The 23,696-nt window shown below is 32.4% G+C and overlaps 1 protein-coding gene and 1 long non-coding RNA gene across 2 annotated transcripts; one reads left to right on the top strand and one right to left on the bottom strand.

Moving 5' to 3' along the window:
• Positions 1-8,639: 8,639 nt before the first annotated feature.
• On the top strand, positions 8,640-10,917 carry LOC126881252 (uncharacterized). The gene is made up of 2 exons (XR_007696768.1): positions 8,640-8,790; positions 10,727-10,917. It is a non-coding gene; the product is annotated as an uncharacterized LOC126881252 (long non-coding RNA).
• A 10,811-nt stretch (positions 10,918-21,728) lies between these two features.
• Positions 21,729-22,543, bottom strand: LOC126882547 (uncharacterized). The gene has a single exon (XM_050647515.1). The coding sequence runs from the start codon at positions 22,533-22,535 to the stop codon at positions 21,729-21,731; it is 807 nt and encodes a 268-aa protein (XP_050503472.1). The 5' UTR covers positions 22,536-22,543.
• Between the last annotated feature and the right edge of the window lie 1,153 nt (positions 22,544-23,696).

Here is a 23,696-nt window from a genome sequence, read left to right as displayed (position 1 = left end):
AGATAAAAAAGTTCAAAAGAACGGAGTACCACAAGGATCAGTTATAAGCTCAACCCTTTTCCTAATAGCCATAAACGATATACTTCAACAATGCTCACCAATTGTCAAAGGAAGACTATACGCTGATGACTTAGTTTTATTTGCCAAAGGAAAAAACTCTACATCTATACAAAAACATTTACAACAAACAATCAATCAGTTAGAAACATGGTCTAGGTCTATCGGATTACAATTCTCACCGACAAAAACTAAATGTATTCTATTCACAAGAAAACATAACACTCGAACTCCGCATCTGAAGCTATATAACCAAACCCTTAGTTTCACAAATAATGTCCGATTTTTAGGTATGGTTTTCGATCAAAAGTTATCATGGAAAAAACATACAGAAGAACTTAAAAAATCATGCCAAGCAGGATTAAATGTTATGAAAACTATTTCCAGCAAAAACTGGGGAGCAGATCAAAATACACTATTACACGTATATAAATCTTTAGTCAGATCCAAACTCGACTATAGTACGATAGTTTATTCATCAAGCAAAATGTCAGTATTGAAAACCTTAGAAACTGTTCAAAACGCGGCTCTACGAATAGCTACAGGTGCGTTTCGAACGACACCAGTTGAAAGTTTACAATGCTTAACAGGAGAACCACCCCTAAGTTTACGATGCAAATATCTTTCTCTCTCATATGCTTCTAAAATAGCCAGTAATAAAGAACACCCTACTTATACCAATACATTCACAGATCGATTTCAAGGCACTTTCTCTGCAACAAGATTAGATCCACCATTTTACGAAAGAATTAGGAGAAACCTTCATGACCTACATCTTCAATTTCCTGAAATTATCCCAACAAATTTCCCAACTTCTCCACCCTGGTTAATACCAATTCCCAAAATTAATACTAACCTTAGTATATACAAAAAAAGTGAGACCATAACAGACCTAATCAAACAATCATTCTTAAAAGAAATGGAAACCTTTAAAAATCACTACAAGATATACACTGACGCATCCAAATCATCAGACGGTGTTGGTGCAGCCATCCTCACACCCAATACATCATTAAAATTTAAATTCAAGCCTATTACGTCGTCATTCACTGCAGAGTTGTATGCAATATTACAAGCACTGATCCACATAAAAGAGTCGAAACAATCCCCGTCTCTCATAATAACCGATTCACTCAGCTCACTTAACATTATCAAACGTCTTTACACCAATAATCCAATTGCCTTACATATCCAATCAGAAATAGCGATCCTAAATAAAAATAAGATCACTGTCGACTTTATGTTTGTCCCATCACACTCAGGTATACAAGGAAATGAGGAAGTAGATCTACTAGCCCGTTCAGCATCCCTCAGCCAGGACTCCATCCTTATTAACGAGGTTTCTTCCGATGACCTGAAGTCAGAAATAAAATATAAAGTGTTTAGTGCGTGGCAAAATAAATGGAGTGCGTCGCAAAATAAACTCAAGGAAATCAAACAATCAGTGAAACCGTGGCCGCAAATAATAGCGAACAGACCCGACCAAGTGAAAATAACACGTTTACGGCTGGGACACAGCAACCTAACACACAAACATCTCTTTACGCGAACTGTGCCGCCTATGTGTGAAAACTGTGAAACAACACTCTCCGTGAAACATATATTAACTGAGTGCAAAACATATGAAACAATAAGAAAGAAGTATACCATCCCAATGAATATAAAGGAAGCCTTAGGAGTAAACATGAATGTTAAAAACACAATAAATTATCTTAAAGACTCTGGACTGTATCACCTATTGTAATTTTTATTAACTTTACTTTTGTTATATTTTTTAGATCGCTAATAACCCCTGTGGTTACAGCGTAAATAAATAAAAAAAAAAAAAAAATTATTTTGCAAAAACATGTGTATTAAATAAAAAATATGAAAAAAAAATTTTAAGAAACGCTTTTCTTTAGTTACGAGTGACTAAAATTAAAAATATTATAAAAAACACAACTAAAAAGCAAAAAATAAAAAAAATTGAAAAAATCTATAACGCATTCGTTAACGAAAAGCGTGGAGCGAAAACCGTTTATTCGATGAAGACGCGCCACGGTTTTCTTTGACGAATGTGTTAGATTTCTTCAACTTTTTTTATTTTTTGCTTTTTAGTTGACTTTTTTTATAATATTTTTAATTTTAGTCACTCGTAACTAAAGAAAAGCGTTTCTTAAAATTTTTTTTTTCATATTTTTTTATTTTATACTTTTTAGTCTTACACTTTTCAAACATTAAAATATATCGTCATGTTTATTAAAATATGTATAAAACATATGATGTACTAACATGAAAAATAGTCGGAATCGGCAAAAAATTTGAAACTTTATTGTTTATTTATGAAGCATCACGTAAGCAATTAACGTAAACAGTGAAATTATGTATACTTTATATCATTAGCTACAATCCGTAAAAGTTTCAAGTTTTTACATTGTAAAAAACAAGATAATTTAAGCATTTTCCATTAAAATCGTTTTTTTTTTAATTAAACAATTAATAAACATAAGAAATTGTTTTTATCGACTATTCGTGTATTGTTCCCGCGAATGTATATGTCTGCAAATTTTCATTCATTTGCATTGGAGAGAACGTAGTCAAATTAAAGATTTGACGCAAACTATTGAACTAAATAAAAGCGTTTAAAAAGGGAGGGAGGCTAACTTCGTGCCTAATTAATTGTCCTAGGACAATTTTTTTTCTAAATATCTATACAAATTCAGTCTTTCTAAATATGAAAAAATAATTTTTCTATGGGTAACGATTAAAAAATTATTCTAATTGTTTATAAGTAAGCAAAAAATCGACATGTTTTTGCAAAATAATTTTACACTGTTTAAATTTTTTTGTCATTTTTTTTAATTAAGTTAATAGTATAAATGTTCTTCTTTCATAAACTGTCCGAAGTATTACTGTAACCTCATAATTTTCTGACTTATAGTGTTGCAACTTTTAAACTACTTTACCAATTGCTTTGAAATTTAGGGTATAATTTAAGCACCATAAGTCTCAGCATTCCGTGTAATAAGAAGGTCCAAGTTAATTTTTACATAAGTTATGAATATTTATAAAAACTCAAAATTTATGATTTATTTTGCAATTTTCTAAGCAACCAATTATAATAGCCATATTCAGCGAACGCCATATTGACGTTTTTTATACGATTTTTGAGTCTCTTACTCTCAAATTTGTTTAAAATGCTTAACTTTTTGGCAATAGACGAGAAAAGCGAAAATTTACCGTTTTTTTATCTTTATTTGTTTATAACTATCTATGTATACCATCAAAATCGGCTGCAGGAAACATATAGGTTATTATTATAGATGTCCATATTACTCAAAAAATTTGGTTTTGACCTGGAGGGGTTGTGTCACCAACAGGATATTTTTTTCCTTATTTCTCTGAAGTAATAAGCTGTCGTTCATTTTCTATTAGTTTTACTCCTATCTGAGTGCAGGGAACCAAAATTCGTTGGCATTTTTATCTATTCTCCGTTTCAAACGTTAGAATCAGTATTGTTGTATATTGCAATCGGGTTTGCCATTCTGTGAATTATCATAAATAAATCCCCCTTTAGTATTCCACAGCCGTTAACAGCGATAATCCTCTACAAGTACCTGACTAATACTACCTTCCACAGTCGCTGCTGTGAAGAGCGGCAACGTTGTCAGGAAATTCTTGTTTAGTTTGTATGAGGTTATTCTTTTATACTGCGTCGCATTTTTGACGCTGTAGATGAATAGACAGGTAGTGGAATGCAAGTTAAGTAGAGTCTCTCTAGTCTTCTTCTAATTCATCGTTCGTTTGCTTTGAAAGTTTTAAAAAGGAAGAAGAATTGGAAAATAGAATATTCTGGATTAATTCACATCACTCAGATTTCCAAGATACCCCATAAAAAAGACACCATAATAAATGAATAATGAACCAACAACTAGGGCATAAGAGCATGCATTGAAAAGATAGATCCAGCTTCAATCGGATCTTCTTCAAGAGCAATGTCCTCTCTCTTGGTACAAACGTAAGAATGCTGCGACGCTACATCTTCTCTGTCCTATTTTATGGTGTTAAATCTTGGACCTTGAACGAATATATCTGTAGAAGATTCGAAGCACTTGAGGTGTGTATATACAAGATCCCGTGAACTGACCGAGTCATAAATGACGAGGTCCTCAGAAGATTGAAACAGAACCGAGAAGTACTGGCTACCACCAAATCAAGAAAGATAAAATACTTCGAACACATTATGCGAAATGAACCCAGACATGCCCTCCTACAAACCATCCTGTAAGGAACCTTTATACCAATAGTATCCACACTGCCTCGTCCAAGGAGAAACCTGACAAAAGCCAACTCGACCCATGCAACGAAGACTATCGTAACTCAAAAAGCGTTACATTCGACTTACTATAATGGTATTATTATTCTTTTTAAGCTTTATCTGGTGAAAAAGTATGGTACATCACGTATGAATTGTAAGGCAACCAGTAAAGCATTTGCATGTGTACAGTAAGTTTGCTGATCTACACTCCTGCAAGCGAAAACTATAGTAAGTTAAGTTACTGTAGTCTTCGTTGCAAGAAACAGCGGAAAGTATTCCAAGTTTGAGTTAAACTGTTTAACTTATTATAGTTTTCTCTAGTTAGACGTTAATTTTAATTATTCCGATTAACTATAGAAATGTTTTTTATTACAATTTTTTAAATAGTACTGTTTTGCTTCAATAAATCTGTTACTAATTAGTAAGTCTAGTCTAGAATAAGTATTTTTTCGGTAACTGTTTCGACGAAAACTATAGTAAGTCTACAAAATTTAGCAAAAAATATGTATTTTGTTATGTTTGATCTGTGAAATCCCTTAAAACCTTTTATACATAATATAACAGAAATTTAAATTTGTAAGACGTATTTCTTCCAAAGATAACGTATTTACTGTTACTAAGTCTAGAGTAGGCATTATTTTTTCCTTAATTGCTTCGAAGAAAACTATAGTAAGTCTACAAGATTTAGCAAAAAAAATGTGTTTTTTATTATGTTTGATTTGTGCAATCCCTTGAAACCCTTTAAATATATCAGAAATTTCAGTGTGTAAGGAGTATTTATTCCAAAGATATCGTCATTTCTTACAGCGAACTCTTTGCGAAAATTTTTCAAACGCGATTATTTCAGTTCAACCAAAATTGAGTTATAATAGTCTTTGTTGCATGGGTCGAACTGTACACAACACTCTTAAAATCACTTGGCTAGATACTCCCTAAAACTGTACACTCAAAGGGGTTTGTCGATGTCGAAAAATAGTTTAATATTGTCAAATACTTGGACTTCAAGACATGCAAGTCAAACAGGACAACAAAAAGACGCAAATACACGAATAATAAAAAAACAACTTGAAGAACTGAAGGATTATGAAATGTGGTTGTATGGACTAACATCCAATTTACCGTGGATGGGTAAGCAGAATAATGAAACAATTCTCAATAGATCAGAAGAATAGATCAGTACTTGTCAGCGTTAATAACGTACTGTTAATAGAGGTTAAATCTAGGAAAAGCTTGGAAGATCACAGCTTGGACAATACAGTCCGGGAAAACAGGAAAATATTCTTCGAATAATTATTATGGTAGGTAAAATCGAAGAACGCAGAAGAATTGATAGAAAACAATCCTGGCTGTTGAATAATTTCAGAGAATGGACCGGGATGGGGAGAGTCGAAAAACTGTTCAGAATAGCTGAAGACAGAGAAAGTCGTGCCGTGTTAATCACTAACGTCAATATGACATAAGAAGAAGAAGAAGAAGTCTATTGGGACCGTGCAAGTTCAGAAAAGTAACACCAGGTTTTATAGCTCAGCAACATTTTAGCACTTTTAATTATATAGGCCAATTATATTAGTCCTGGTTACTGGACAATTGTCAAGGCCATAGCCCAAAAAAATTATAAGAAGAAAAATTAATATTAAGGTTATATTATTAAAAGGTAAACAATTGTATGTAGCAAATAAAATTAATTATTAAAATGCACTATTACAAGCAAAGTTGGCTAGCAGGTCTATTTAATAGAATTATGGAAGTTAAACAAATGCCAGACGAATGGAGAAGCAGTATATTAGTACCTGTCAAAAAAACAAGGGAGACATACAACAATGTACAAACTACAGGGCTATAATACTACTTAGCCACACCATGAAAATATGGGAGAGAGTAATTGATAGACGGATACTTGAAGAAACCGAAATATCCGATAATCAATTTGGCTTTATGCAGGGCAGATCAACAAGAGATGCAATTTTCATTGTAAGGCAACTGATGGAAAAATACAGGAAAAAGGAGACCAACGCTTATATGGTATTTATTGATCTTGAAAAAGTATATGATAGAGTTTCTCGAGAGATTCTGTGGTGGGCACTCAATAAGAAAGGCGAATATGTAAAGATTGTGAGAGATATGTATGAGGAAGTAACGACTAGTGTTAGGACAGGTGTGGGAGAGACTGATAAATTTCAGGTGAAAGTAGGATTGCACCAAGGCTCGGTGCTTAGTCCTTATTTATTCTCATTAGTTTTGGACCAGATAACAGCGAAACTACAGGGTAGCCAGTGCCGTTTTATGCACTGGGCGCTTGGTACGAGCGCCCAGGGTCCCGGGCCCCGGAGGGGCTTGTAAAGACCCGTTCCTCTTACTAATAAAAAAGTAAAGTCCTCTAAATAATCTACGTATTTTCCAAAATAGAAAAAAAACGACGAAATACCTGCGATTTCAAAATGGTCTGATTTTAAGACTGATGACTTTATAAAAACTGTGAACTTTTAAATAAAAAAGTGATTCCTTAGAACATTGTAAAAAAATGTTTGAAGATGGAGAAAAAGCTTATTATAGAAGATTAAATAAAAGCAACTTTTATAGAGGAAAACCCAATGGAGGCAAAGAAAAGAGAGATTGGCTAATATACGACGCAAGTGTTAAAGCTGTTTATTGTTACCCTTGCAAATTATTTCCATTTGAAAAAATAGTTTAACTGAGTTTGGATGGACCCACTGGAAACATTTGAATATTTTGCTTAAATCTCACGAAGAAAGTAAATTTCATCTGAACTCTATGGTTACATTAATAACAAGATCATCATTAAAAAAATTGAAGAAAAAGATCTTCTGTGTAAGAGGTATATTTATTATAAAAAATAGAGTTATATTAATAGAGGTATAAATAATAGAGGTATATTTATTAGAAATAAATATACCTCTTACACAGATCTTTTTCTTCAATTTTTGTAATTAATTGTATACAGCCAGATACAGGAAATTTTTCCTTATGAAGATCATCATTGATTAGAGTTATAGACGCTGCCTTGAAAGAGCAAGTAAAATGCTAAGCTGACTATTGGATGGTCTTAAGAAGAGTTGTTGTCACTACTAAATGACTTGCTTCTCAAGGACTAGCTTTAGGTTGATGAAATGAGGATTTAACGAGTCACCATAAAGGATATTACTTAAGTTGTCTTGTATACTAGGCTAGATTTGACTACTCCTTAGCTGAGCATTTACAACAGAATGCAAATAAATGAAAAGGTTCAGTTAGCTATCTGTCTCACCAAATTTGCAATGAATTCTTGGAAGTACTAAAATCAAAGCTTGTGGAAACTTTTGACACTGTAAATGCTTTGGTTAAAAACTAGGGATCCATCAAACCTACTTTTTCCAGTTAAGCAATAACAGAGACGAAAAATTAGCAATCAAAAATGAAGCCAAGACACTACAGAATAAAATCTTTGAGACAGCTCTATTGACACTGATTTGGACAAAAACTTTGGAACGAGTTAATGCAAAAGCAATACGTGAACGTGGAGAGACTGTGGATTTAAACGTGTCACTTGGAGTAGAAAAAATGACATCTATTTTGAGATTTGTTGGAGACGTAAGAAATATGTCAAGCGAAATTGAACTAAATAGAAGCCAACACTATTTTTTTTGCAAATACGATAATATATGCTACAAAGATGTTACATCAGCTGTTAAATGATTTTTTTACGCTAGATAAAGAAGCAGTCAAGACGTCATTTAATACTTTATTATGTGAAATATAAAAAATATATTGATGAAACCAAAGAGAACTTGCATAATGAAATTACCCATTCTATAAAATTATGCCAAAAGTTAAATAAACATTTATCAAATTTGGTGTCATCAGGATGTAAAGATTGTAAAGGCAACATTTCCCCATATTTTACCTTTACTGCAAGATTATTTCACGATATCAATTTCTAATGCATCAGGCCAGCGATCTTTTTTGGTTTTAAAAAGAATAAAAATATATTTAACGCCAAATTTGGGTCCAGAAAATCTAGACGCATATCACTATTGTATTATAGAAAATGAAGACCTGTGGTGGGATCACGATCAGTAGAATGGTAGAATGCTGACGTCACAAAAATAATTCTACAATCGACAATTTTGGTATCACGTTAACACGCTTGGGAAAGTAGAATCGGTGCTCGGCAATAGGGCTTTTCATCGATTGTCATTATTCTACTAGGCGTGTTAAAAATATCGCTTCTTCTTCTTAAAAATATTGCTGTTTGACGTGTGGTTGTCTTTATTTTGTGGTGGTTGTATTCAAAAAGCTAACCTAGACCTAAAGAAAGATTATTATTTGTGATTATTTTCAATTTGTATATTTTTGTCTTGGGTTGTTTGGAACTATTTTATTAGAAATCACTAAATTTTTGAATTTTACCTGTGACTAGGGAACATTGTTATATTAAGGTATTTTTATGTAGGTATTTTTTTAATTCCTGTTACTGTAAAGGAAAAATAACACAATAAGTTGTAGGTTCATATCACTTATTAATTATTATTAATATATTTTGATGTTTATATTAAATACCGATATAGTTCGACGTTCAGATGCTTCCTGCTCGGATACTTGGTCATATACAAAGAAATGAGCAATTAAGAAATGAAATAAATAGGTATAATATAGAGGAGAATAATGAGAAGGGAAAGTGATGCAGTTACTTTAGGAGTTTGTAGATCTATTTATATCAACAACAGACATAGTGAACTATTTAATTATTAATTATTATTAATATATTTTGATGTTTATATTAAATACTGATATAGTTTGACGTTTAGATGCTTCCTGCTCATATACAAAGAAATGAGCAATTAAGAAACGAAATAAATAGGTATAATATAGAGGAGAATAAAGAGAAGGGAAAGTGATGCATTTACTTTAGGAGTTTGTAGATTTATTTATATTAACAACAGACATGGTGAACTATTTTTTTGAGAGGCTTATACCTCATAATATGTGATAATCCGTTCATCCAAGCAGTGTTGAGCCTTCACTGTAAATTTTTACCTCACTTATTTTTATGCAATAAGTTCCTATCAAAGAGTAGTCGGTCAGAGCTATCAGTTCATTTTCAAACAAATTAAGTCAAAACATAAAGTGAAATGAACGTTGATGTGTATATACATTTTGTATACTAATATACTAAGCACATCAGCATACGTTTCACTTTATGCCTATATATAACTACTATATCAATTGCCTAAAATACTGTTAGCATCCGTTTAAATGATGTAACAAATTTAACACTTGAACATCTAAGTGAAGAGTCGATTATCTTTCCTACTACATTCGTTCAAAAAGAGAATTTTAAAAGAAAATTTATGCAGAAGTTTAACTTTCCTGGCTGTGTAGGGGCCATAGTTTGCACACATGTTGCTATAATTGCTCCAACGGAACGGGAACATAACTATCTTAATAGAAAAGTTATCTTTCTAAAAATGTAGAAATTGTAACACTCGTTATATAACACTACTTACTTGTAATATTATATTATGTACTATATGCTGCCAATAATCAATTTATAAAAATAATGTATTATCACATAATATATTATATTGCAAATATCATAAAAATTTGTAGTATTTGTTGATATTTGTGTTGAAAAAACTTTGACTAACAAAATAAAGAATAAGTAAAAAATTACAATCTTTTAGGCGTGTGATCCAGACTTAAAAATTTTAAACATCGATGCTAGATGGGGAGGTGCAACACATGATGTGGAGAAACTCAAATGTAAAACTTTTTTGCAGCAGATCGTTTAAAATAGAGATCAAAGCATTTTCCATTTCTATTCTGGCAAAGATTACTTTCACTTCTTAGTTATCTTTGCTGGACGGTGAAGCTTTATATCTTATTATGAAGTATTTTGAACATAAAACTTTTGTTTTATGGATGCATTGATCAAATATCTTAAAGAAATGTTTATTTAAAGTTTCATAATAATTTTTATAAGTAGTTTAATATTATTACTTATTTTTGCACTAGAAATAATAATTGTAAAGCTTCATTGACTAATGGCCAGTTTCACCAAAGATGAATAGTAGTTTATTCGATGAATAAAATTATTCAACTGATAAAACTGACACAACTATGTTTCTCTAACGTCAAATAGTACTTATTTTATTTATTTATCAAATAAATAGTTACTCTTCAAATGAATTGACGAGTTAATCTCACTTTAAATATCTATATAAAGAAAATTTGTCAATTTAATTTTAAATTATCAAACTATTCACTGATTTATTTGTTGTTGGTGAAACTGGCCATAGAGAGTAAAATTGCATTATTTTTCAATTTACATAAATTTGTGGTTTATTTGTGATTTATTCTTTGTTCTTATTTTAGTCTTGGTATGAAACAATGTTAAGACAATACTGTGTGCTTTTTCAGTCCTATGAAAGAAAATGTTTTGGATGTAACAGAGAAGTACTACAACTTTGTTATGAAGATTTGTCTTTATGTTATTTTTATAATGTTCATGGATTATATTTGTTTTTATGTTTTCTTCAGTTTAAATAAAGTTTATGTTTTACCCATTATTGATTTTTATTTCAACCTGAAAATTATAATGATAATAGTAAGAGGATTCTGAGGTTTTTCTGCAGAAACAATGCATTTTTTGAGAAAAAATATTTCACAAAAATTAAGGTTAATTTTGTAAAAGTCAGACTGTCCTCTGTAGTTAATTTACATATATTTTTATATTGTTCTGAAGCTGCTTCTTTGTGATATCGTATGCAATATACTATTTTATTGTGAAATAATCCACGATTTAGTTAAAAATAAAATTTATTAACGTTTCAACTTCCAAGTCGGAAATCGTTATTGAAATATAAAATCTTAATTAATATTTTAGTACTCATTAATAAGTTGAATAAAAATTGATTACTTATATTAATTTATATTTTATATTTCGATAACTGCTTCGGAAGTGGAAGTTAAAACGTCAATAAATTTAATTTTTCACTTAAATTGTGGCTTTTTCCCAATAAAATAGTAAATCATATATTTTTATTAACTAAACTTATGCCTGGTAGCACCAACAAATCTTAAACTCAGCTCAGCTCATAGATATGGCCGCTTTAAGTTTCACTCACATTGCACCATAATTTTCGATTCTTATCTAAATAAATAAATTAATTAAATAATCCATTGTGCCAAGCTGAAAACTGATCTAAGACTCAATGATGCCACACATACATATATTTCGCAATCTGAGCTTAAGGCACGTCTAAAGTTTAAGATCTGTTGGTGCAACCAGGCATTAAACATCTTTATATAGGTAAGCTTTCAGAATACAAATAATGTGCAAAAGAATAAGCATTTTAAATTTTAATCAAAAGATTAAATTCAAACAAATTTTTATAAAAAAACTACAAATAATTTAAATAACTTATTAAAAACAATCACAGTGAAGGTCAAACTTTTTTTTATCTGCATCAACCACTAGGGTTATTAGTGGTAGGTTTATATATTTACTATAAGTATGGGTTGTTAAACAGTATATAAAATCAAAATGTACCTACAATTATGTAGAAAAAAGTTTTATTCATCTAAGAAACATACAGTGTAAGTAGATACATTCACCAATCTATTTTGAGACAAAATTCTATTCTGTAGAGGTTTAAGGTACCAGTATCACGAAGAAATAAAGTTGATGTCTCCAAATAAAGGAAAGCCAAACATGTTATTTAGGTTTGTTGCTTCGTTATCCTGCTATTAGTTATCTCAAAATAAAAACTAATTGTATTTTTGAAAAAACAGTCACTATGAAAAACCACGAGAAACTTTCTTTACATGTCTATGAGGAAAACCGTTGATTGAAATATTATGTAAAACATATTAGTGAACATAAACAATAACAATAAACAAGACAAAAAATACGGAAGCGGGAAAAATAAATATCTGTCATATTGCCATATTGGTTCTGTTTTTGTTTATTAACATGAGAAAGAAAGAGATTAACCGTCCTTTCTACAGCTAAGAAGTGGTAGTTTGAGGAGGATTTTTATTCTACAAGGGTGGGGATAAAATTCGACTGGAAACGACCATTCTATTCATCGTGATACCAAATTTACGCTTGCAGGCGATAATCGACGGTTGCTAGGCAACGTGACGTCAGCATTCTACCATTCTACCGATCGTGATCCCACCGCTGGAGCAACTGAATTGTGATAGTATTATCTGACAGCTTGCTAATGCCTAGTCAAGCAAAAAAGTGATCTAATTTTTGTCATGTATTTTTTAGAATATATTTTTTGTTTGTCATGTGTTGTTTTGTGTAACTTTCTGTTTTTTTTTATACATTTTTAAATGTATTTTTTGAAATATTTTTTACGTTTGCTATTCTTCTTGTTTGCTAAAAATTGTGTATGTATTTTACGGGTATAAATACATGAATGTATCTTCTTGTAAAAAAATCTGACAACAAGTAGCCATTAAGGGGGCCCCTAAATTATCAGCGCCCAGGGCCCGAAGTTAGGTTAAACCGGCACTGAGGGCAGCATTCCATGGTGCCTAATGTATGCTGATGATGTAATGTTAATAGGAAATAGTGAAAGAGACTTAGAACAAAAACTGGAACAGTGGCGACAGGCTCTGGAGGAAAAAGGTTTAAAACTTAGTAGGACAAAGACAGACTATTTGGAATTTTCATTTAAAGATGGAGTTACTACAAATAAAATGGTATCTTTCTGTGGTGAAATGATTGTGAAAAGCAATAGTTTTAAGTACCTAGGATCGGTATTAAAGAGTAATGAAGAAATAGATGAAGATGCATTCAGTAGAATTAGGGCTGGATGGATGAAGTGGAAAAAAGCGAGTGGTGTGTTGTGTGACAGAAAAATTCCAATGAAGCTGAAGGGTAAATTCTATAAAACAGCCATAAGACCGGCTATGATGTACGGAACTGAATGTTAAGCAGTGAAAAAGAAAGAGGAACAACGAATGCATGTGGCGGACAAGAGAATGCTTAGATGGATGAGTGGAGTGACAAAGAAGGATAAAATTAGAAATGAGTATATTAGGGGAAGTCTAGGTGTGGCACCAATTGATGCCAAAGTGAGAGAGCATAGGTTTAGATGGTTTGGTCATGTTCAACGTCGAGACGTTAATCACCCAATATGAAGAATAGCTGAAATACAGATTCCTGGAAGGAGTAGGAGAGGAAGACCAAAGAAGACCAGGGGGGAGACGATAAGGCAAGACATGTTGGTAAAGGGGATTAACATTGATATGACTCAAGATAGAATTGTGTGAAGAAATGCAATTAGGGAAGCCGACCCCGCATAGGGATAAGGCAAAGAGAATGATTATGATGATGTACTACTTGAAGCAAAATACAATTATTAAATTTACTTTTATATAATAATTGCAGATCATATCAATATTGTGGAGCAATATATAATTTTTCTTCTTCATTGACAGTAGATATGAAATATACGACAATTTGACAATTTCAATTGACAATGAATTATTTAAGAAAGTTGCAAGATTTCTCCGCTATTCGCGCACCATCATTTCTCGTATCCCCTCCAAGTACTTGCACACGGCGAATATCATCTTTGGAAATTTGTTCTGGTCTATCATGTCCAAATAATTTCATTGTTTTTTTCTCAAATTTGTTTTTGTTTATCAGCTTCTATTTCTATTTCAATATTTTCACTAGTTTTCATTGACCAATATTTGGGACTATTCAACATAGCAGTAGAAGGAAACATTAAGGCCAGCGGAATTAAAGGAACTGTAGCCCACGTCTCAACACAAACAGTGGCTTATGCAGATAATATAGTTCTTATGGGAAGAGGCAAGGAAAGATTAAAAGAAGCAGTAACAATCCTGGCAAAGGAAGTACGGAAAAAAGGTCTACACATTAACGAAAGTAAAACAAAATAATAACTATCTACTCTGCTCTAGAAGAGAAGATAACAAGGCGAGAGTCAATATAGAAAACTACACTTCTGAAAGAGTTCAACAGTTCCCAAATATTTGGGAGAAATTGTGAATGGAAAAAATAAGAGAAGTGAAGAAGTAAGGGAGTGAATATTAACAGGACACAAAACATACTGGAGATAAATGAAAGACAAGAACTTATCCAGAAATACGAAACAAAATATACAGAGTTGTAATCAGACAAGTAGTTACACATATGCAGCTGAGACAATGTGCCTCAGAAAAAAAGATGAAGAAAGATTAATAATATTCGAAAGAAAGATCATCTGACTGATTAAGGGTCCAATAAGAATGGCAAACGGAGAAACGAGGAGAAGAATGAACCATGAACTAATAGAGTTAATGAAAGAAGGAGATATAGTTAGAGTTATTAAAGTGCAGAGACTGAGATAGCTGGGACATATAGAGAAAGGAAAAACGACCTACTGAGTAAGAAGATCACCAGATGGAAATCAGAAACTGAAAGACAAAGGGAAAAGCTTACGAGGATGGGAGGACCAGGTCATGAGCGATATCAAAATCCTGAAAGTGCGAAACTGGAGGAAACTATGCACATATGGAACTGGGTGAAAGAAAATTGTAACGAAAGCCAACTAATCATACTTTCCAGTAAGCGAATCGGACAGCTCTAAGTAAGAGCGGCAGACATTCCACCCGGAATAAAAAGCCTTGATGATGATTTGGGTTTTCACTGGCCTGACACTTCTTCAATTATGTAGTCTCTTTATGTTGAGTCTGGAGGTTTTCTACGTCATTAGACGTATCCCCTAACCATTAGGGATGGCGGTTTTTGACAAAACACCGGTTTTCGGTTATACCGGTTTTTTTTGCTTACGGTTTAACCTGGCGGTTATAACCGGCCAAAAAAACCGGTTTTTGGAAAAACCGGTTTTCGGTTTTTTTAATCCAATAGGTTACAAAGTTACATTTACAATACACTTTAGTTTGCGATACTCCATTCGATTCGATATCAATATGATCAAAATTAGTACTATCGAAAGAACGTGTATTACTTTTAACACGTTTGTATATTTGTAGAATAGCTACATTTTAACTCATTTAATACTTCCTGTATGAGTGTATCGTTTTGAAAACGTAGGGAAATTCTTGGAGATTAGTATTCGTAATCAGTAATTCGATATTCATAGTCAGAGCATTATTTTTGGTAATCAAAAAAAGTCATTCACCCACCTTCAATGTCAAGAGTTACAAGTGTGAAAAATAGATGATGTTTGCGTCTAATTCAACCAGATCACTTCTTATGTAAATATTATGATTACATATACCTTTTCAAGGAAATATTATAATAAAACTTAATAATTGTTTCTGGCTGATGTGAGATTGCACTTTCAGTTTGCTTCTGTATTTTATAAAATAAAATAAAATTTGAATTATGGTTTTGTTTGGAATAATTACTTGAGAATAATAATTATGATTGGGATCCAAAATAATACCTAACCTAATCCTAATCACCGTAAAAACCTAATAACCGGTTTTTACTTTAATAAGAAAAAACCGGTTATAACCGGGACAAAAAAACAACCGGTAAAACCGGTTATTGCGAAGTAAAAAACCGGTTTTAGGTTTAAACCGGTAGGTTTTTCCCATCCCTACTAACCATATATTATCTTCTTTTCTTCTTTAATCCATTGGTCTATTTGCTTGTTTAATTGCTTTATTTACTTTTATTTACTTTTTTTGATACATAATAATATTATGTAATACATGTATAAAAACATTCTGGAGGACAATAATACGGAATTGCAACATTTATTATTTTCCTACTTGCCCCCATATATCTAAATAATTGTAAGGTGGTCGGCACTATTTGATATGCAAAATCGACTATAAACGTGTGAATATGTCATTAGCTAAACTCTGTGTTGTACGCAATAGGCGGTCTTCTTGTAAATGCACACCCAATGCTAGTTTTTCGAAATAAAAAAGTAACTTCTAGAGAAAGCTACATATATATCCTGTTGCGAATATTTCACTACAACATAACATACACTATCAAAAGAAGACAACTTGCTCACCTTTGGCATCTCATTATATTTATTAATGTTGATTTTTATAATTTTCAGACATCCCTCAAAAAAATATACAAAAAACTTCAAATCGGCTTCAGCCACTAAAAAAATCAATAAAATATTAACAATAGGCGAAAGCCACAAAAAAAAATATTAGTAACAAAACCCAAAAAAGGGCATGAGGGGCCCACATCCTCGAGCGCCGAGTCGCCGAACTGGACAGAGCCCAGAGCGGGGACTCGGCGCCCGAGCAAGCAAAACAGATCGAAGATAAGTCACTAGAGATAGCGGGAATAGAGCGCCTCACGCTGGCCTGCATTGATCGGGGTAGGATTTCATATGGGAGTCCGTGTACCCAAGACTCCCATATGATAAGCACTTTGCTGATTGAGAGCCTCTATAGCGCATCAGAGTGCTATCGGGGGGTAAGTGGATGGTCTGGAGCATTGAAGCGGGGTGGAGTGATTCCTGCTTACGGGAGTTAATCCTCCTCGCCCCAATGAATTGTATCACCCGAATGTCATTCATAACATACAACAGCGAATATTTCAGTAAAAATAGGTACTTGATAAAGGAAATGAGTTAGGCAAGTAAATTAAAAGCCAATACATGATATATTTTGAATAGTAGGTACCTATATGCATAAATAAGGACATAATATTTTAGCAGCAAAAAAGATTTTAAAATAAAGTCAAAAAGTCATAGCTATTTAAGATATAAGATTTATAAAACAAATATTAACATATTATTGTGAAATAAATCCACAAAAAAGTAAAAATATGAATCTAAAAAAATTAGAAGATTACCTAATAAAAATGTAGAAGGAGAATAGAAAAGTAGTAAGTACTGTACAAAAAACCAATAAGGACAAATCAAAGTCAAAACTACAAATACTCTAAGATTTATTCTGTCCAAAACCAAGGTTCAGAGTTCAGAGAGATCAGAGAACTCCATCCATACAATAGTCCTGTCGCCAGTGGGGGTACAACGGCCTCCTTAATTCAGATGGACTTACCCAAGTTTTTTTATGTATTTTGACCCGTAAAACACAAATTTTTTGGGTAACAGTCGATCCGGATGTCGATAAGATTGTTATAAACAAAGAACTTGAGGAATCACATAACAGCGATTTTTCGCAAAACAAAACATTGTTTTGTATTTTTTGGATCATTCTAAGCAAAAAATGTTTTTACAAGTTTTTTCGTAGGATGCCTAGTTTTCGACATACACGCGGTTGAACTTTCAAAAAATCGAAAAATTGCAATTTTTGAACCCGAATAACTTTTGATTGAAAAATAAAATAGCAATTCTGCTTACCGCATTTGAAAGTTCAAGTCAAATTCTATCGGTTTTGATTACTTTCATTGCTAAAAATTAATTTTTTTATTGTTAAACAAAGCTATAAACACATAGTGATTGAATGATGTTTTCAATGCATTTCCCATTTGAAATCGAACGAGTAGGCGTGATACTGACAATTTCTACGTAGATTGCGTACATTAAAACGCATGCATTGGGCACGGGAAACACTATGTGTTTATGGCTTTGTTTAACAAATAAAAACTTAATTTTTAGCAATGTAAATAATCAAAACCCATAGAATTTGACTTGAACTTTCATATGCAGTAAGCAGAATTGCTATTTTATTTTTTAGTCAAAAGTTATTCGGGTTCAAAAATTGCACTTTTTCGATTTTTTGAAAGTTCAACCGCGTTTATCTCTAAAACTGTGCATCCTACGAAAAAACTTCTAAGACCATTTTTTGCTGAGAATCACCCAATTAATACAAAAAAATGTTTTGTTTTGCGAAAAATCGCTGTTATGTAATTCCTCAAGTTCTTTGTTTATAACAATCTTATCGATATCCGGATCAACTGTTACCCAAAAAATTCGTGTTCTACGGGTCAAAATACATAAAAAAAAACTTGGGTAAGTCCATCTGAATTAAGGAGGCCGTTGTACCCCCCTGGCGACAGGACTACAATACCCTGTGAATGCCACAATTTTTACGGAATGGGACGTTTCATCGTCGCTGGTTCATCGCTGCCGTTTCGACGCCGCCGATTCATCGCCAGTCCATTTCATCGCCGTCCATTTCATCGCCAGTTAGTCAATTGATTTTGTATTATGGGAGATAACTCGACACGACGTTAAATTCAGTTCAAAACTTATGTGAATTAAACAGATAAAAAATATTATTATATTTTACTGTTATATTTCTACTTCTCCTAAATTTTATACTAAATAGTATCTACTAAATTTGTAGTGTTAAATCTAGCCTTTGTAGATAAAATATGTTCAAATTTATGTAGTGTTAGGTTGGGTTAGGCTAGGTTAGGTCATTTCCTAGAATTCCTAATTAATATTAAAAATAAATAATAAATGTAACTGTCGAAAATTGGTCGGAAATTTGGAAATAAATCAGTTAGCGATTAACTGACTGGCGATGAATCGGCCGGCGATGAATCGGCCGGCGAAGAATTGGCGGCGATGAACTGGCGGCAATGAACTGGCGGCGATGAAACGTCCTAGACCCCAATTTCTATGTAAGAGAAAACACAAGACCACTAAACAAGCATGAAAATATACAGTGTCCCAAAAGTAGTGGAACGGTCGAACATTTCGCGAAATAAACATTGGATCGAAAAACGGAACTTTCAATAATTTTCAAAAATCTATCGAATGACAGCAAACACGACCCCCCACTCCACACCCTGGAGGTGGGGTGGGTGGTAATTTTAAAATCTTAAATGAAAACCCCCAGTTTTTATTGCAGATTTGCATTCGTTACGTAAAATTAAGCAAACTTTTTTGAGATATTTTTTCGAATTGTAAACAGATAGCGCTATAATCGGAAAAAACGATTTGTCGTGATACCATTGGCAAATTATAGAAACGATCTAATATCTCCAGCCAGAAATACACTTCCAAATTAAAATCCAGAAAATACGTGTTTAATATTTTTCAAAAAACTATCGAATAACACTAAACATGATCCTCCACCCCATCCCTTGGAGGTGGGATGGGGGGTAACTTTAAAATATTAAATAGGTATGTCAGTATGTAAACAGTATGTCTGTATAAAATGTAATTTTCATTACAATTAATTGTGGCTTAAGAGGAAGGCGCAACATTTTTGCTCCGATGTTTTTTAAATGCATTCATGTTATTCGAATCATGAGAATACTAATAAGTATTTTTGAAAAATTTATAAGCAAAATTAAAGATTACATTATTACCGAGTTCGGTAATTATTTCATTATTAGTACCTTAGAATAAACAAAAAGTTTCTTTTGAATGAGATATTTGAAATTAAAAATCACACTAAATTTTCTCTTGTTTTGTCACCCCTGTACCTTATTAAAATAAATATTATAGAAGTTTTCAGCGACTTTAGGCCTTCGGTAGTAACGTAGTCTTTCATTCAGCGTTTAAATTTTTCAAAAATACTTATTAGCTTTCTCAGCATTCGAAAAAAATGAATGCATTTAAAAAGCGTCAGAGCCGAAATTTTGCGTTTAATCCCTTAATATAAACATACAAACATGATATATTCAACTTCGCTATTCCACAAGAAATCAATTTCTGAACCTTTTTAAAATATTTTATTTTCACGTTTTGACTTCCACATCAGAAATTGTTCCCAAAATACAAAAACAAAATCAAATACAAAAATTTCTTGATTTGTATTTTAAAAACGATGTCCGAAGTGGAATTCGAAACGTCAAAATAAAAGTATACAAAGTTGTTAAATTTTAGTGTTTTATTTAATAAACTAATTCCTTTGTAATTCTCCGGGTCCGATTCGTCCCTTTTTTGAATACTTGATTTCCATTCTTGTGGTATTCTGTTTTGTTCCATAATTTTCTGGATTAGTTTTAATACTTGATTCGCCAGATGTGGTCCTCCATACTTTAGGAGTTTATTCGGTATTCTGTCCTCTCCTGGTAGGGCAGTCAATGAGGGTATTTGGCTCCGAATTCCATACTACTACATCGATTTACTTGATATTTTCACAGTAAGTAGGGAATAGCTTGAGAAACAAAGTCTACCATATGCCGATGTGCGCTTTTATCTTGGGGGTGGTTCCCACCCCTTCTCGGGGGTGAAAAATGTTCTGGTTAAAATAGCCACGGAAAAGGCTAGAGAACCTAATTTTAAGCAAAAGCCGCGTATACCAACACAAACAGCAATACCTTGAAAACTACGCATCTAACAAAAAAACTATATAAAATATTTCTGTAGCTTATAAAAGAACAAAGAGATTAGTTCCTTCATAAATCTTCTAGTTAAAATACAAAGAGGGATATGGTAGGTAAGAAGAGTTTGTTTTTTTGCTGCATGCTCAAATCGGTGTATTCAACTTGAAATAACAGACAAACTGTCGATTTTATGTGTATAATGATACTAATAACTTTTGTAGTGCTTGAAAAGACATTTAAAATGAGCAATACTAATTGTCGATTACATGCAAACTAAGCAAAATATTCTGCAAAAAAGTTAATGACTAATATATTTTAAGAAGGAATGAGAAGTATATTTTACCCCGCATCCATCATAATTTAAATACATCGTTTTCCTTCTACATTACTTTTTATTATAGCGTTATTTCTATGTTCAAAAAGTTGGGCTGGATCAACATGAATGGTTTTTGAAGAAAATAAGTTCAAATTATATGTAGATTGCATTTTTAATTTTTCTTAAAAATCTTCCTTTTCCTCCATGTAACTCGAAAAAGATAAGAGATACGAAAAAAGATACCACACAAAAATGTAGGTCTTTTTCAGATAACAATTTCTTTTTATTGTTCACTACTATACTGCCCTGTTAAGCATAAGAGTCGTATCTCCATATTTAAATATTTTGAGAAAATAAGGAAAAACCTCTTGTTTTTCTGCCATCCTAAGTACTAATATGATTTAAATTGTAATAACCTTAATGTATACATTTTTTAACGTAGAATTTAAATACAAACTTGTTTTTTTACAATCTAAGAGTTTAAAACATGTTTTTGTTAGTTACGACAAATTTGCCTAACAATCAGCAACTAAAATAGTAATGATGATTAGTTTAACAAATCGTAAGTGACCATCTCTATAGAAACACAAAGGTTAAAATGTATATTATAACTTCAATTTTTTCATATAAATGTTTTACAAAAAAATATATTTAATGCTCATGAGACGCTGAGCTGTAACTTACTAGTAAACTATACTGTTTAACTTAAACAACGTTTTACATAACTAAAAAACAACTAAAAAACATTATTATAATTTGTATTTGTAACTAAAACGAAAACTCTAACTTATATCCAATAAATACAGAGCAATATTATGTCAACTGAAATTTTGATTATGATTAGTAATTTATTCATCTTCAGTTACAGGATTTTCGGATACCGGCAAATCATTCCAAAAGTTCATTCTGGTAATGGGAATAATTCCACGAAGTCGGTTTATAAGAGTGTCCTTCCTATTTTGACTTATGCCGCGATAGTCGATCTTGCTTTTAGGCTTTTCCAAACCATTCTTTTGGTGCTTTGCTACTAAAAAATTCAATACTATAGCCTCTTGTTCATTAAATGTGCATTTGTACGACAATGACTGATTTCCTCTTTCAAAATCAACCTGCACCATATTGTTTAAATATGGCCGAGGATTTATTCTGCTTAATTTATACTGAGAACTTTTGTCTTCCCAGTTGAAAAAATTGTTAATTTTCATTTCAATTAATTTCACTTTGGACGAGTTAGCTTTTTGAACAGCATCTTTATAATCTTCGAAATCAAACACCTTTTTCATTTGCTTTAGGGACTTTTCTACCTGGTGGTGAAATGAGTCTGCCGACATAAATGTATGTCCCGGTTCAAAAAATTTTAGAGATAAAGATTTTAAAGCGACGTCAGAAGAATTTACCAAATACACACAGAAACTAAAGAAAGCCCAGTTTTTATTTTGGGCTGCATAGTTGTCCAACCACAAAATAACATTTTCCACGTCTCTGTTATCCAGAAAAAAAGCATAGAAGGCACTAATAATGTCTTCTTTGGATCGTCCCGATATGGCTTCATGCCAAACTACTGCTGTGGGGAATTGCTTGTGTTTTCTTCCTATTGGAACAATACTTTCATTGAATGCTATAATACGAGGTACGAAAATCACCTCCTTAAACATTTCGCACCGCGGCAGCATAATGACCTAAAAAAATATTACTTTGGGAGAAGAAAACAATATAATGTGATTAGGGCTGTCACGATTAATATTAAGAAACATGTTATCGAAACGTCGCGTCAGGAAGAAATTCCAATTTCCTGTAACTAGCATCGGAGATGGTAGTTGCAGTAAATTGGAATTTACTGCAACTTCTAAAGTAGCCGCCAGCCGGCCATAAGCCCAAAAAATATGTTAAACATTATAATATTTTCTTACCTTCTGAAGATCTGCTGAACATGCCAATGTGTTGGGATTATCCGCTTCTGCATCAATTTGATATTGGCGTCGAGCTGAGTTTGCCTTTTCAATATGTTTATTCCATGAATCACACTCGGCGCAATCATTTTCAATATTTTCGGGATCATGGTTGGTGTTATTTTTATGGTTTTTGAATGCTGCACAAGAAAAGCACTCTTCATGTCCAAGTGCAGCGAATGGAATGTTCATTTTACTGACGACTTCCCTATATAAATAATAGGAAAAATTAATTGTTGGATGTTTCTCCTTGAAGTCCTTGTACATAATCACTATGGTGATATCACTTGGAAGGTATCTCCTATTTGAGCGTGCTCCCTCCGGTAGTGTGAAATTGTAGGCTTGAACGACTCTATATGCTCTCTGATTATAGAGCGATCTATCTTTTTCGAGGAACTAGCGGTACCTCTTTGGGATTTTTTTGACTTTAACTGAGATGTAGTAGTGGAAGAGTACTTCTGATAATTCGATCATTGTTTGGCAAATATCGAAATATCCAAGGGTGGCCAAGAAAAATATTTTACATACTTCCTGTATTTTACCGTTATCATCTTTGAGCCTATAGGTAAAACTCATTGACCGTCTTAAATTTAATGATACTTTTCTTTTCGCATTTTTCTTTTCCGTCATATTTAACACAAAAGTTTTTTGCTCAAAATTCGTTAATTGCCAAAAACTTAAATGTATATTTGCACGTTATGCTTCTGAAATTTTTTTAGTACAGCATTTTTTGCACTTGCTTCCACATGGATCTTTCAGTAAAAACTTATTTTTCTTGTCTTCTAATTTTTGTTTTTTTCTACTCTGTAAAGACATATACCCTATTCCACGAACATACGCCTGTTTGGGATTACTTCGACAACGAAT

Source organism: Diabrotica virgifera, chromosome 3, assembly GCF_917563875.1.
Source record: "Diabrotica virgifera virgifera chromosome 3, PGI_DIABVI_V3a".
Classification (NCBI taxonomy): Eukaryota; Metazoa; Arthropoda; class Insecta; order Coleoptera; family Chrysomelidae; genus Diabrotica; species Diabrotica virgifera.
The sequence above is the reverse complement of the archived record's forward strand: the minus strand, read 5'-3'. Positions and strand labels throughout refer to the sequence as shown.

Coding starts and splice junctions, on each gene's coding strand:
- LOC126882547 (XM_050647515.1), bottom strand. CDS start 22,535: ATGTTTAAGGAGGTGATTTTCGTACCTCGTATTATAGCATTCAATGAA.